The following is a 12,821-nucleotide window of genomic DNA, read 5'->3' as shown; positions in this document are numbered from 1 at the left end:
ATATATGATGACAACACCCCCCCAGAAATAAGGATTTAAGAACTCAGCCCAATTTTCAGTATTTTCGTATACACCTAAGCACCTAAATCTCTCAGGGTGGTTGGGGTAGTGGAATCAATAGTACTTGGGCTTTTGCATGCCTACATCCCCACAATTTAGTATTTTCATTTTAAAAAGTTTTAGACATATCTACTATTCATATGCAAACCGACACAGATATCTACTATATATAAAATATAAAGTATAGCATATATTATAGCCATATATTAAATATACACACTACATATAGCAACTATATAAACACACACACATAAAATATGTATTACTGCAGTAGTAGGGTTTGGGGTTTTTTTTTTCATTTTTATATATATATACACACATAAAAATATATAAAAATAGCAGCTTTCAGCCTGTTGCCAGAACAGAGACACTATCTGGGAAGACCGAATAGAGAATAAAAGTTCAGATGGAATATCTGCTTGCAATCATTGCCTGTATCTCAGATTTTCCTTGAACCAGCCCTCTGTGGAATGCCAGGCAGGAGGCAGCATCTCACTCTGGCATTTCAGAAAGAAAGCATCAGAGTTAGAAAACTGCAGCGAACAGGATTTTGGCTGCAAGACTCATACTGTGGTATGCACATTCTCTGGCCTAGGATTCCTAAGCAATTTTGTTACTGCCACAAATGAAATTAATCTAAGCCTTGTTCTGACTCACCAGGTAGCTTTTCAACAGCTTGCTGTCAGAACTGTCACATCATTTATAACTAAGGAATGAGTCAACATTTCTAGAGAGAATTAGTTACCTAGCTTCCTCTTTTCAAAAAACCAGGATCAATTTAAAGGGGCGGGGGGAAGAAGAATTCAGTAAAAAGCAAATAGGTACGCTGTCACTGAACTACATCAAATCTCAAAGGAGAAAATAGTTAAAATAGTCTCCCATTGACAAAAAAAATTAAGTCACAATTCCCATAAAAAAAATTCCTGTAGAGATGGGAGTGAGTAGCACTCCACAAGGGAATTTTCAGAGGCTCAAAAAGACACGAAAGGAGCTGGACTTCTGTCAGTCACAGCCTGCCAAAGTCACAAATGCTCAAGTGCCACCACCAGTTGTTTCTCCCAGTTATACGACTCTGGAAGTTCTTTTACCTTACAGCAATTCAAACTATGCTGTAAATAAACAACTGAAACCCTGAACTAACATTTCCGTCTGTTCTTTAGCAATACCCAATCTGCAGAGAAATTATCATTCAAAAAAAAAACCCCAACACAAATACAAATTTAACATATTACAATATGTAAAGTATTTTTACCAAGTAATAACTGGTTCAAATATGTTAATAATGCCTCAAGTGATGTGTGGCATGAAAAAAATAAGGAGTATTTTTGTCATATCATGTAATAATTACCAAAATACACAATGCCAATAAAATTATTCAAAAGTACATGAACTCAGAACAGTCATAAAATAATCATTCCCCACAGTAAGAACGAAAGCATACCCTGTAATTTGAGTGTAGCAGGCAGATACATTTACTCATACAGTTTTCTGCATGGATATAATCAAAGCATGCGGGCCTTGTGCAACACATTATATAGATGGCCTAACCATTTAGTAATTAGGCCTATTTTTATACACACAGAATTAAAGTGTCAATGCTCATCCACTTGGGGCCATTAGCAAAACGCTTCTTTGAATTCCTCAGAAACAAAATGAAAACTAAGGAAAAAAACCTCCTAATAGGTCTGTGCTCTTGCTATTCAGCTGTAAAATATTAACGGGGTTACATATTTTGTGCACTACATTTAAAACCCTTTAGAAGCCAGCATGACTGCTTTGAATGCTCATAATAAAATTTTTAATGCGACAAAAACCCAAGGAGAAAGCGCCTGAAAAGCAAACCAGATTCCAAATCACTTCAAAGATGAAATTTCCAAAAGGAATTATGTATGACTAATGTGCTCAACAAAGCTATGAAAAAGAATAAATTTCACATGCAAGCTTGAATTTTACAAGGTTCTCCTAATCTTCCATTTTTTATTTCTAGTATTACTATTTATATCTGTAAGACCAGAGACACACAGCTTTTCAAACTATATTATCCACCTTAAATATGTTTTGCTAATTCCTTAAATGTAGTTCCAGGAATGTTGCATCCTTGCATAATCGCTTTTAACACCATGGAACGATGTATTTTGTAGTGTGCACAGAGAAAGTCATATGAATATTCTTTAGGGTGAATAAAAAGATTTTGTCAGCCTGACCCAAAGCATCCCAGAATCAGTAGGAAAACTCTGCTAGAATTCAGCGAGTTTTCAATTGGCTCACAACAGCAACAACAAAAAAAAAAATATCAGAACACAAGTATCAGGAGGGCTTATGTTAAGCAAAATATATATATATTTACCTTTCTTCAGCTGCTGGTGACGTTCTTCTAGTTTCTGACAAGTTAACTTGAAGCGATCAAGAAAACCGTTCAAGCTCTCCTGAATGAAGTTTGGCGGCATGGGCTGAGAGGCAAGTGCCTTACAGGTGGCTTTCAGGTGTTCCAGCCGTGGACTCAGGCTTACAAGATGAGTTAACTCCCGCTGTGAATGATCAAAAACAAAACCAAATCTCACACTTGCCTTGTTAACAACAAAGATTTTAGTAAGCTACTGCAGCACAGCTCCTCCACATTACTAGGGCAACAACATTAAATACTCCTGTGACACAGGTACCAAAATCTTCCAGTCAAATTGTGTGCCCTGGATGCCTCCGAAATTTTGAGTTACCTTACTGATTAGGCTAAGCTACTCTGGGGTATTTTGTACTCCTAACAGCTTCCAATCAGAATTAACATGTTTTGCCAGACTTACCTGACATAAGTCTTTCAGGACTGCTGAGGGCTGGGATGCTGAAGAAGCGTCGTTTTTAAGCCAGCCATCCTTCTCAATTACAATCTTCTCAAGCTCACTCATTTCTTTAAAATAAGCATTTATATCTTCTTGGTACTTTATCTTTCTGGCCACTTCCTCCAGATGTTGAACCACATCTTTCCACTCTGACAATATTTTCTCCATCACAGTTTTTATATCCACTGTAGAAAGTCCCTCTAAAAAGATCATATAAATTATTGTTGTATTAACTGCAACACATTTTGATTAACAGGCATTTAACCTTTCCTCTCTTCAGGTACACGTGTACATTTGCATTAACAAGCAAAATGCTTTGATTCCAAGTCCATTATCCATAAATCTGTACTTATTGCTAACAGTGTTTCATCTTCTTATTTCCATTTTAACAGTAAAATGAAGACTGAGATATTCCACTTCCATTCTTTCTGTTTGATAACATTTGAATTTATAACAAGATGACTCTCAACTATCATGACCCTCTTCACCATCATGATTTGTGTCTAAATGTTGATATGCAGATTTAAGTAAAATAAGATTTATTTAAGTAGGCTTCCAGTAAATTTACTTTTTTAGAGGATTCTAGTCTCCACGAGGAGAGAAGCAGCAAGTTGGAAGGCAGCAATAAGGCCATTGAAAACAGATGGAAATCCTGTCGACTTGAGAGAGAGGTGGAGCAATGGCTAACAATGTCACATTGCATGCAGACATGATTAATAAACTAGGTAATATGAATAGCTACAAAAGCAACATGACAAAATATGAGATTTCCCACTCACAGTGACTACACGAAGCACTTGCTATGCCATCTTTTTGACAAATCAATGCATTACTTGAGGATGCAGCAGCAGAAGTGAACAGACCTCCTACCCGTTCATTGTTCTTTTATTTCCTCAAGTGCCAGAAGTAACTGATAATTTTGCTATATATGAAGACATTTGAGTGCAATATGTATTCAGCAGTACATTCTTGCTGTTGGAAGTTTCTGATGCAGATTCACTTTCAGGGTACCGTCTTCTTTATATGAGACATATTTGGGTCATTTGAACTTAATGGTTCTGTCATTTAGACTGGAGCACAAGGAGGAGAGTCACATGGAGGGGCCTGTTTGCTGCATCGCTTTAGCCTAAGTGTAGCCCCGTGCTCTGGTCAGCACAACCAGCCAGCGTGCTGCAAGGGCACTTGAAGGCTCTGCTCCATACGTCCTCCCTGTCCTGCACACACCGACCATACACTTGGCACGTCTACAATACAGAAGCACAGCAGCTGCAACGAGCCACATAAGAGCAGCATGCACGAAACCATGGGTCACTGCCATTACGGCACGGCCTGTACACACCCCACGACAGAAGTGGATGTATACACATGCATGCCACTGCTGTGCATTATTCCACAGGTGTAGCTGGGCCTGGGTCTGGAGAGAAGGGCTGTCATTCTGAGCTGGACAAAACATACTAGCAGACCCTAACAGAGCCAGGGGCTGTAGATCGGTTATTTTCTATGGGTCCCAGACTTTAAGATGACAAACAATTAGGAAGCAATTGCTGAATCTTATCTTTTGCCAGTACAAAGCATAGAATCATAGAATTGTTAGGGTTGGAAGGGACCTTAAAGATCATCTAGTTCCAACCCCCCTGCCATGGGCAGGGACACCTCCCACTAGATCAGGTTGCTCAAAGCCCCATCCAGCCTGGCCTTAAAAACTTCCAGGGACGGGACTTCCACCACCTCTCTGGGCAACCCGTTCCAGTGTCTCACCACCCTCACGGTGAAGAACGTCATCCTAACATCCAGTCTGAATCAACCCATCTCTAGTTTTAATCCATTCCCTCTGGTCCTCCCATTACCCGACATCCTAGGAAGTCCCTCACCAACTTTCTTGTAGGCCCCCTTAAGATACTGGTAGGCCACTATAAGGTCTCCTTGGAGCCTTCTTTTCTCCAGACTGAACAACCCCAACTCTTTCAGTCTGTTCTCATAGGAAAGGTGCTCCAGCCCTCTGATCATCCTCGTGGCCCTTCTCTGGACATGTTGCAGCATGTCCATATCTCTCTTGTAGTAGGGGCTCCAGAATTGGACACAGTACTCCAGGTGGGGTCTCACGAGAGTGGAGTAGAGAGGGAGAATCACTTCCCTCGACCAGTTTCTGAACTATGCGTTTCTCGTTATGATCAACACGTACTGGTTTCATAGCCATGACTTATCACAACTGGAGGGATTTATAAAAGAGAGGGAGGATCTCTGTGCAGGTTTGAAGACAAGGAACAGCTACCAATTTTTATAACCCAAACTCCAGGTCAGATCAGTGGCTTCCAGCCATCAGCCTCAGGGCAACGGCACCCACTGTAAAAAGCTTCAGCTGTAGTAGGCAAGGGGGGGAGGATTATAGATGCTTAGCAGATTGGTGCATCCAGGCAAAGGGGCTGGCTGGAAAAAAAATGTGACAGTTGGGAAATCCAATGGAAATCAGCATTTTCCAGAAGGTATGCTGGTTAGTATGCAGGACAGTGACACGATCCTTTCACCTGTCTGAATGCTACCAGTTATAGACACTTCACCAAAAGGCAAGTGCATAGCAGATCTAAAAGACTGTCTCTGGATGATATGACCAGCTCTTTTATGGAGAAAGTCACATTTCAGTGATGGAGTTTTGTCATATTATGAAACAAGATTTTGGCAAGGTTTAAAGAATCAACTTTCACTGATGTTAATTATAAGTTTCCAGGGATAAGTGTTTTAATTGACAATCAATCATTTTCTGAAGCATGTAGGCTTCTCTCTTGCCTTTGAACCATGAATTGTGACTGTATCATCAAAACATACTGACAGTTTTAGAGAAACAGAGGAAACTAGAAATAAAGAGAGATATATACACACATTTATCAAGCCTAAATTTGGTTTCAAAATTTTAACTTCAAGGCAGTTATATTTTAAAATTTTATACTTAAAATCTCCACACAATTTAAAATTAAACCAACTCCTTCCCCCAAAAGCATGTTACTGACATTTTAAGAAATTATGTCTATTTCAATAAAAACAAGCCTTAAAAAGTTGCAAATGAACACACACACATTAAACAATATTAATATCGCTTTTCTATAAGCATTAATAGAAACAAAGCACATATCAATAACTAGTAACAGTAACAATGACCAATGTCTCTGAAGGAAAGAAAATGGAGGGAGAGGGAAGGAAAATATTGCTATGCTTAACTAGAGGTAGCCTATTTCAGTATTATTTCCCAGCAACTCATCTGATTAAATCACAAAACAGAAAAACCTTCAGGTCGCTTACCCCTTCCCATTTGATCCAAAAGAATATGTGCACTTCGTTTCAGTTCATCTAACTTTCGGCTTTTTTCAACCCTTTCCTTTTCAATCACCTACAAAGTGAACCCCAAAAGAATACAGTTTCAGAGAGGGTAATTTTTCTTGACTCCACACCCCCACCCCCAACCTTCCCCACTAGTAACATGGATTTTCCCACTACTACCCAAAACACATTCCAGTTTTCTGGGATACAGGCACCTTCTAAGATGTTTGGAAAACAAATGCAAAAGGAGTTACCTCTCAGAAGTGCCAGGCAAGCAAGAGTCTAGTAAAACACCACCAGGAATAAAATATTGTTAAAAGGGTTGACGATCCTGCTATATGAAATCAGATATTGGGACATCAGCTAAAACAAATCAATTGTGATCAAACATTGTAATTATTCAATACAAGCCAGTGGAAAAAAAGACTTCTTTTTAAATAGTCTCTTCGCCTCTACAATCTCTACTGAGATATCCAGCAGAAGGGAAGAACCACCTCTTCCCTAGAAGTCCACTTGCAAAAACTATAGCCCCCTAGTAATCCACTCTCAGAAACTCTAGTGCTTCTCTCTCTCTGTGACTACCAAGTTCCTCCCTTAAGTCACACATATTGATGAATCTTCCTGTGTGAGCCAAGAGGTAGAATACATCCACAGAGGAAAGATGAGCTCCTTGGCCACAGCTTCAATACCCTCTAAGATTACAACAAAGTATCTCCAAATTAAAATCTTTTTGAAACTAATGTCCAAGGTCATTACTCTGGTTTAGACTTGCTACAGTAAACTCAGAAGAAGCGTGCATCTTATTTGCACAGTTGGGAAGAACAAACACTGTCCTATCCACTTAGAGTCCAATCATTTAAAAACACTGCTGTTCATGGGAACCTGGTGACCATCTTGGAGCTTATTTTATAAAGGGCTACAAACATTCAAAAAGTTCTATAAACAAGCTATTGGGAGGGTTGTTTTGGTTTTATTTCCAACAGTCCTGCCATTCCAAACATTCCTGCTGGCACCATTCTGCACTACAGCATTGAGAAGGAGTGTCCTTATAGACTTATAGATATTTTTAAGTGTTGTCTTTGATTTCAAAAGAATCAAATTTAGCAGGTCCTGCTAAAGCTCCAGTAATCAAAGCATGCTCAAGGACCAAAAAAGGCAAGAATACGTTCCCAAAACAGAAGGAAGATAAAATGGTTATTTCATGGCTCCCAGAGGATCCTGTAAAATTATGTATTACGTCTTACAGGTCAGTAATATTGTACTACCAGGTTTTCTCCAAAATTAATAGAGCAAACAACATGTCCAAACATTGTAACGACGGACTACTTCAGACCCTGGGTGGTACAGTCTGCGCAGAGTGTTACAGCATGATTCAAGGGGTCTCTGAGCAGCCCCCTGGCCCATCGCTGCCACAGTTATGAAAGTGGTGTCAATCAAGACCATCTCCAACTGTGAAACATGAAGCCAAAATATGCTGCTTAGTGGAAAAGAGACTAATCCTGAAGAGAGACATCTATCAGAACTCCAAAGGAGACATCAGCAATATATGTTTGTAAAATTCCCTGTGGATTGTGCAACCCAACACAGAAGAATTTTCTGTCCAGCTGGTCAGAGATTTCCATGTACGTCCAGCTCTGAAACTATTTAACTAAAGGACTTAATCCCCACAAAGCATGTAGATCAGCCCACACCTCCAGCTGACACCCAGCTTAGAGTCAAAATATACTATTCACTGGAACACTCTCTATTCTCCCCATTTTACCTTCAACTTTTCTTTCATGTTTGAAGTCTCTCTCATCTTCTTGTACTCTTTGATGTCTGTGGCCTGAATGGCAGATTTTGATTTTGAAATCCAGTTCAAGAGCTCAGTACTTTCAGCATCAAACCTGGTTTAAAAGGTCAGACAATTTTTTTTGGTCATTTTTCTCTATTCAGTCACTCTGTCTTAAAAATCAGAAGTCTTAAAGTTCAGCACATTACTCAATCACAAAACAGCAAGGCTGCACACAAGATTCATGTTTCTCATATTAATACTCACAGGTGGTCAGAGAGAGACAGACTTTCAAAAACCTGACACAGTAAAAAAGTTATGTCTATGGTATTACCATTTGGGAGCAAATTATAAATGCATGGTGCGGTTTATTTCTTCATTTTTTTATATATATCTTCATGCATGTTTCTTTAAATATGGCACAAAAGATATCTCTCAATGTAGAGTATTTTAAAAGTTCTAAACTAAACCTCAGGAACAAGACAAATTAGTATTGCAGCTCTAGATTTTGTAAAAGTCTGCAACAGTATTTAGTCCGAAGAAAAAGCTAGCAGCTTAAGCACTCACGGCAGTGATAGTGGACAAACCTTTTTGAACGCTTAGCTGACTAAAGATTAGATTATAGCTTAATATTTTTGGACATGTCTATACTAACATAACTTTCTTATACCTAAAAGCAATAACCCACCACCACCAAAAATAAAAAAAAAAATAAACAAGAAAACACCAACTCCCAAATTGACCAATACTGTACAGAACTTGAGAGAAGGATGGACTACTACTATACAGGCCACAAGTCAGGCCATATTACAATTCCACTACTTAACACAGTGTAAATCCTAACACAGAATAACAGCCTAGCAACAAATGCAGAAGTCACTGTTAGTCACTCAAAGTTTTCATGGGAAAACCCACAAAATTCTAGTTACTGGCCATTTGTTGGTTTAGACATAAGTATCTGGGATCAGGCAAAAGCATCAGAAAGTTTAACCTCTTTTAACTGACTGTCCCCAATACAGTTTGAACTCTAAGAAAAGATCAAATCACTTTTGCTTTCAAAGTCTAAAATATTTCTACAACTCATGAGACACAGAGAAGGAACCGATGGGCTGCTGACTGTGTTAGTGCCCTGGGATACCCACATGCGCACACCACCCCCTTGGAGGGCTTGAAGGATCTGACCAGCGTCCTCAAAAGGGTTTGAGCAGGTTCCTCACCCATTCAGACCTCCATTCCTCCTCCAGAAAAATGAAAAGAACAACTCCTCTTCACTATGTGAACACACATCACCTATAGCACAGCAACGCCCTGCTCTTAATGCAGCCCTCTATCCTCTCCCTAAATGACCTGCCAAAGGTTTAAACTAGTGACACCTCAAAGAAATGCTCACTTTCTCAGGCAAATAGAAAAAGTAAGATGAGTATACAGAATTTACTTTCTAAATTTATCTGAAAACAATTCTTTTAGCTTTAGGTATACTATTTAATAAAAGCACTGCCACACATGTTATTAAATACTGTTTATCCTGGAGAAGAGAAGGCTCCAGGGAGGCCTTACAGGAGCCTTCCAGTACCTAAAGGGGGCCTACAAGAGAGATGGGGAGGGACTCTTTATCAGGGAGTGTAGTAACAGGGTGAGAAATAATGGTTTAAACTGTAAGAGGGTAGATTTAGATTAGACATGAGGAAGAAACTCTTTACTGTGAAGGTGGTGAGGCACTGGAACAAGTTGCCCAGGGAAGCTATGGATGCCCCATCCCTGGAAGTGTTCAAGGCCAGGCTGGATGGGGCTTTGAGCAACCTGATCTAGTGGGAGGTGTTCCTGCCCATGGCAGGGGGGTTGGAACTAGATGATCTTTAAGGTCCCTTCCAACCCAAACCATTCTAGGATTCTATACATGCAAATCAGTCAGCCACTCTAGATACACTTGTGAAAGGAAATATCACTGTAATATTGTTCTTATTACTAAATACCGGGTGCATGGAATAGGTCCTCTGAGCCTTTTGTGCCTTTGCTCCCATTTTTCCTACATATTTTACGAGGATTAGGAATAAATAATAAATAAATCAAAATACTTGGCACTTTCACAACACGTTTTAACCAAAGATAAGAAGATGTTTTTCCAAGATAAGTGTAATTAATTCTATCTTTCAGCAAAGGAACTGAGGTACAAAGGACTGAAAACCCACTTTTTTGAGAAACATCACCCCTGTTTCCCATTTAGTTAATTAATGAAAATTAATGGAAGATGCAGGATTTCTGTGGCTCTGAAAACAAGGCTGTATGTTCCCTTCCTGTTCCACAAACCCAGCCTCACAACAGCAACATAAGTATTCCTCACTTGCATAAAAGAAAAATCAAAAGGCAAGACCAAGAGACATGAGTCTATGTAGTATCTAGTAAGCAAGGGAAAATGGTAGCGACAGATACTTACTTTTTCTTTGCTTCACTGTCCCCTGGGATTTGCCTTTTCTTTGGGAGTGGCGGTGGGGGCAACTCCTGTCTGGACTGTTTAACCACTACCTGTTCCTTCAAGGGCGTTGTTTCTGCAGCAGTCTTCTGTGAAACCTGTGACATCCCTATGCTTCCTACAGCCTGAGTTACCTATACAAAATAATTTAGAAGAAGGGTTAAATGCCATTTCTAACACAAACTGAAATGCTTTTGCTTAGTTCATTTTATTCATCAGTCATAAAAGCCCATTATTCACTCCTACAAATGACCACACCTAGCTGTCATGAAGCACCTTTATCACAGATGCACTCCAGAGAAAAATGTCATTATTCTCATTTTAGAGATGTGAACCATACATCAAAATTCTCAGTTCAACTAGAATTTCATGCCAGTCCAAGTGAACTAGAATCAACAAAATAAGCATCGTATCTATTTTCTTTCATAATTGCTTGTTATGGGTCTTTGGGTTTATTAACACACAATTCTATACTGTATACTCATACTCCATAAAACCAAGCCTATATCTCAAAAAGAGCTGATACAGAATGGATTTAACCTAAAAATTCACTCAAGTCAATAGAAACTTTCCACACTCTTTAACAGGTTATAAAGTAAGTCCCATGGGAATCAACCTGGAAGTTCTAAGTATATGCTTGATATTTAGGGGGAGTGAAAGGATGAAGACAGAATTTGTCACTCTCCAGTGTTTTGACTCAAACACAAGAACAAATAAAAGCCACATGGCTGAAATGGACCACTACACAGACTGCACAACTCATTCACTATACACTAAATGGATCGTGAATCAGTGCCACAGACTTCACCATAATAACATTTCAATATCACAAAAAAGGGACATATGAGTCGTAAAACTGTCAAACAAAATTCTCACAGAAGCCCATGGGAGTTCTGTCTAAATAAAAACATTACCAAGCACTCAAAATACTAAAATAAACATTTAACAATCCAGCTTGGCTACCATCATTACTTATCAAACAAACAACTACTCTATTTTCAACAGATGAGAAATCATACTCACAGAGCATAAATGTTTGTATGACTCCCATTTATTTATCTATTCTGGGTTTGGGGGTTTGTCTTTGTTTTCTTTTAGTATCAGATTTTATCCAGTCCCAGCACTCTTATAATGTTTAAAGGCATTTGCATTGATTGATAATACATGGCAAGCCTGCTTTACTCATCAGAAAAATGAAGCTTAATCTGTGTGAGAAAGGAGTAATAGTACTAGTCAGGTTAACAACTTGGGGTTTTGAAGACCAAGGAGTGCAGACAGCTTTGTCAGAAGGTAAAGTCAGCCCCACGTGAAAGAGCACTCACCTGGCTGTCTAGCCTGATGCCAAGAGCTTGCCTGGGCAATTTTGCTGACAGTATCAGAGGTCTGCATACAGACATCTAAACAGCTAAAAAGTAATAAAGCCTTGTTAAGTACCTGGTTAGAGTAATCCTCTAGCTTCTGAACCAAACCGTCCCACCTCTGAGTTAGTTCTTCTTGATCCTGATCGATTTTACTGGATGCTCTGCCATTCCCCAGGATTTGAGCCACATCCTGACCTAGCTCATTCAGCTGGTCTAGCGTTTGCCGTTTCATACCCATGTCCTCTTTCAAAATCTGAAGTTAAAAGAAAACATTATAAGGCAACATCAGGTATTCTGCCACCCCTTAGCTTTTATTTGGGGAGGAGAGGGAGGAGGGTGGGCAGGAACCTGTACTACCCGAGCCAGATGCATCATAGGTTTCAAAATAGTTCTCTTGTGTAACAAAGCACTAAGACACTCTTTAAAAGAGCACATCCCTGAAGCAGCTCCTAGAGCAACCAGGAGTATCTCTTGGGTAACAGTTACAAATGGTTAGTTCAGGTACAAGCCGCACCAATGTATTAAAAGAACAGAACAAAAAAAACAACCCAAACCACAAACCCACACTTTGGAAAATACAGCTGACTGGTGGCTTGCAATAAACTCCAAACCCTGTCAAAAACCCAGGGCAGCTGTTCCAAAGTCTGGCACACCACCCTGGAATGGCCCTGGAGTAAGTTGTATGCTTTTTTTTAAATTCAAGTGAAAGAATCTGGCAAGGAGACAGTACTGTCCTGGCTTCCAAAGAATCATGCATTTACAGCTCCTGCTGGGGTCAAACTGGTAATCTGCCATTCATTTAGTCTATGAGGCTTGACAGGATAGAGCAGGACAGCGATACTCACTGCTAGTTTTCGAACATTCACACTCAGGTCTGTTTGATCTTTGAAGTTGCTTGTCTGGACCTTACTCAAAGCCTCTTCTTTCTCAGTTAACCAAGCTTTCAATAAGCACTGCAGATCATAAGAAAAGCAGCAAAAGAAAATATCAAGTTTGTCACATAGCTATTGACA

General features: G+C 39.4%; 1 protein-coding gene across 4 annotated transcripts in view; it reads right to left on the bottom strand.

Moving 5' to 3' along the window:
• UTRN (utrophin) overlaps positions 1-12,821 on the bottom strand; it is a 391,112-nt gene that overhangs the window by 280,749 nt on the left and 97,542 nt on the right. For all 4 annotated transcript variants that reach the window (XM_063329232.1, XM_063329233.1, XM_063329231.1 and 1 more), the window contains 7 exons: positions 12,654-12,761; positions 11,882-12,061; positions 10,412-10,581; positions 7,969-8,092; positions 6,189-6,276; positions 2,859-3,094; positions 2,408-2,588 (listed from right to left, as the gene is read on the bottom strand). In XM_063329232.1, the coding sequence (XP_063185302.1) occupies positions 2,408-2,588; positions 2,859-3,094; positions 6,189-6,276; positions 7,969-8,092; positions 10,412-10,581; positions 11,882-12,061; positions 12,654-12,761 (1,087 nt within the window). The remainder of the gene's footprint in view (positions 1-2,407; positions 2,589-2,858; positions 3,095-6,188; positions 6,277-7,968; positions 8,093-10,411; positions 10,582-11,881; positions 12,062-12,653; positions 12,762-12,821) is intronic.

The sequence above is a fragment of the Chroicocephalus ridibundus genome, chromosome 3 (assembly GCF_963924245.1).
Source record: "Chroicocephalus ridibundus chromosome 3, bChrRid1.1, whole genome shotgun sequence".
Taxonomy (NCBI): Eukaryota; Metazoa; Chordata; class Aves; order Charadriiformes; family Laridae; genus Chroicocephalus; species Chroicocephalus ridibundus.
The sequence above is the reverse complement of the archived record's forward strand: the minus strand, read 5'-3'. Positions and strand labels throughout refer to the sequence as shown.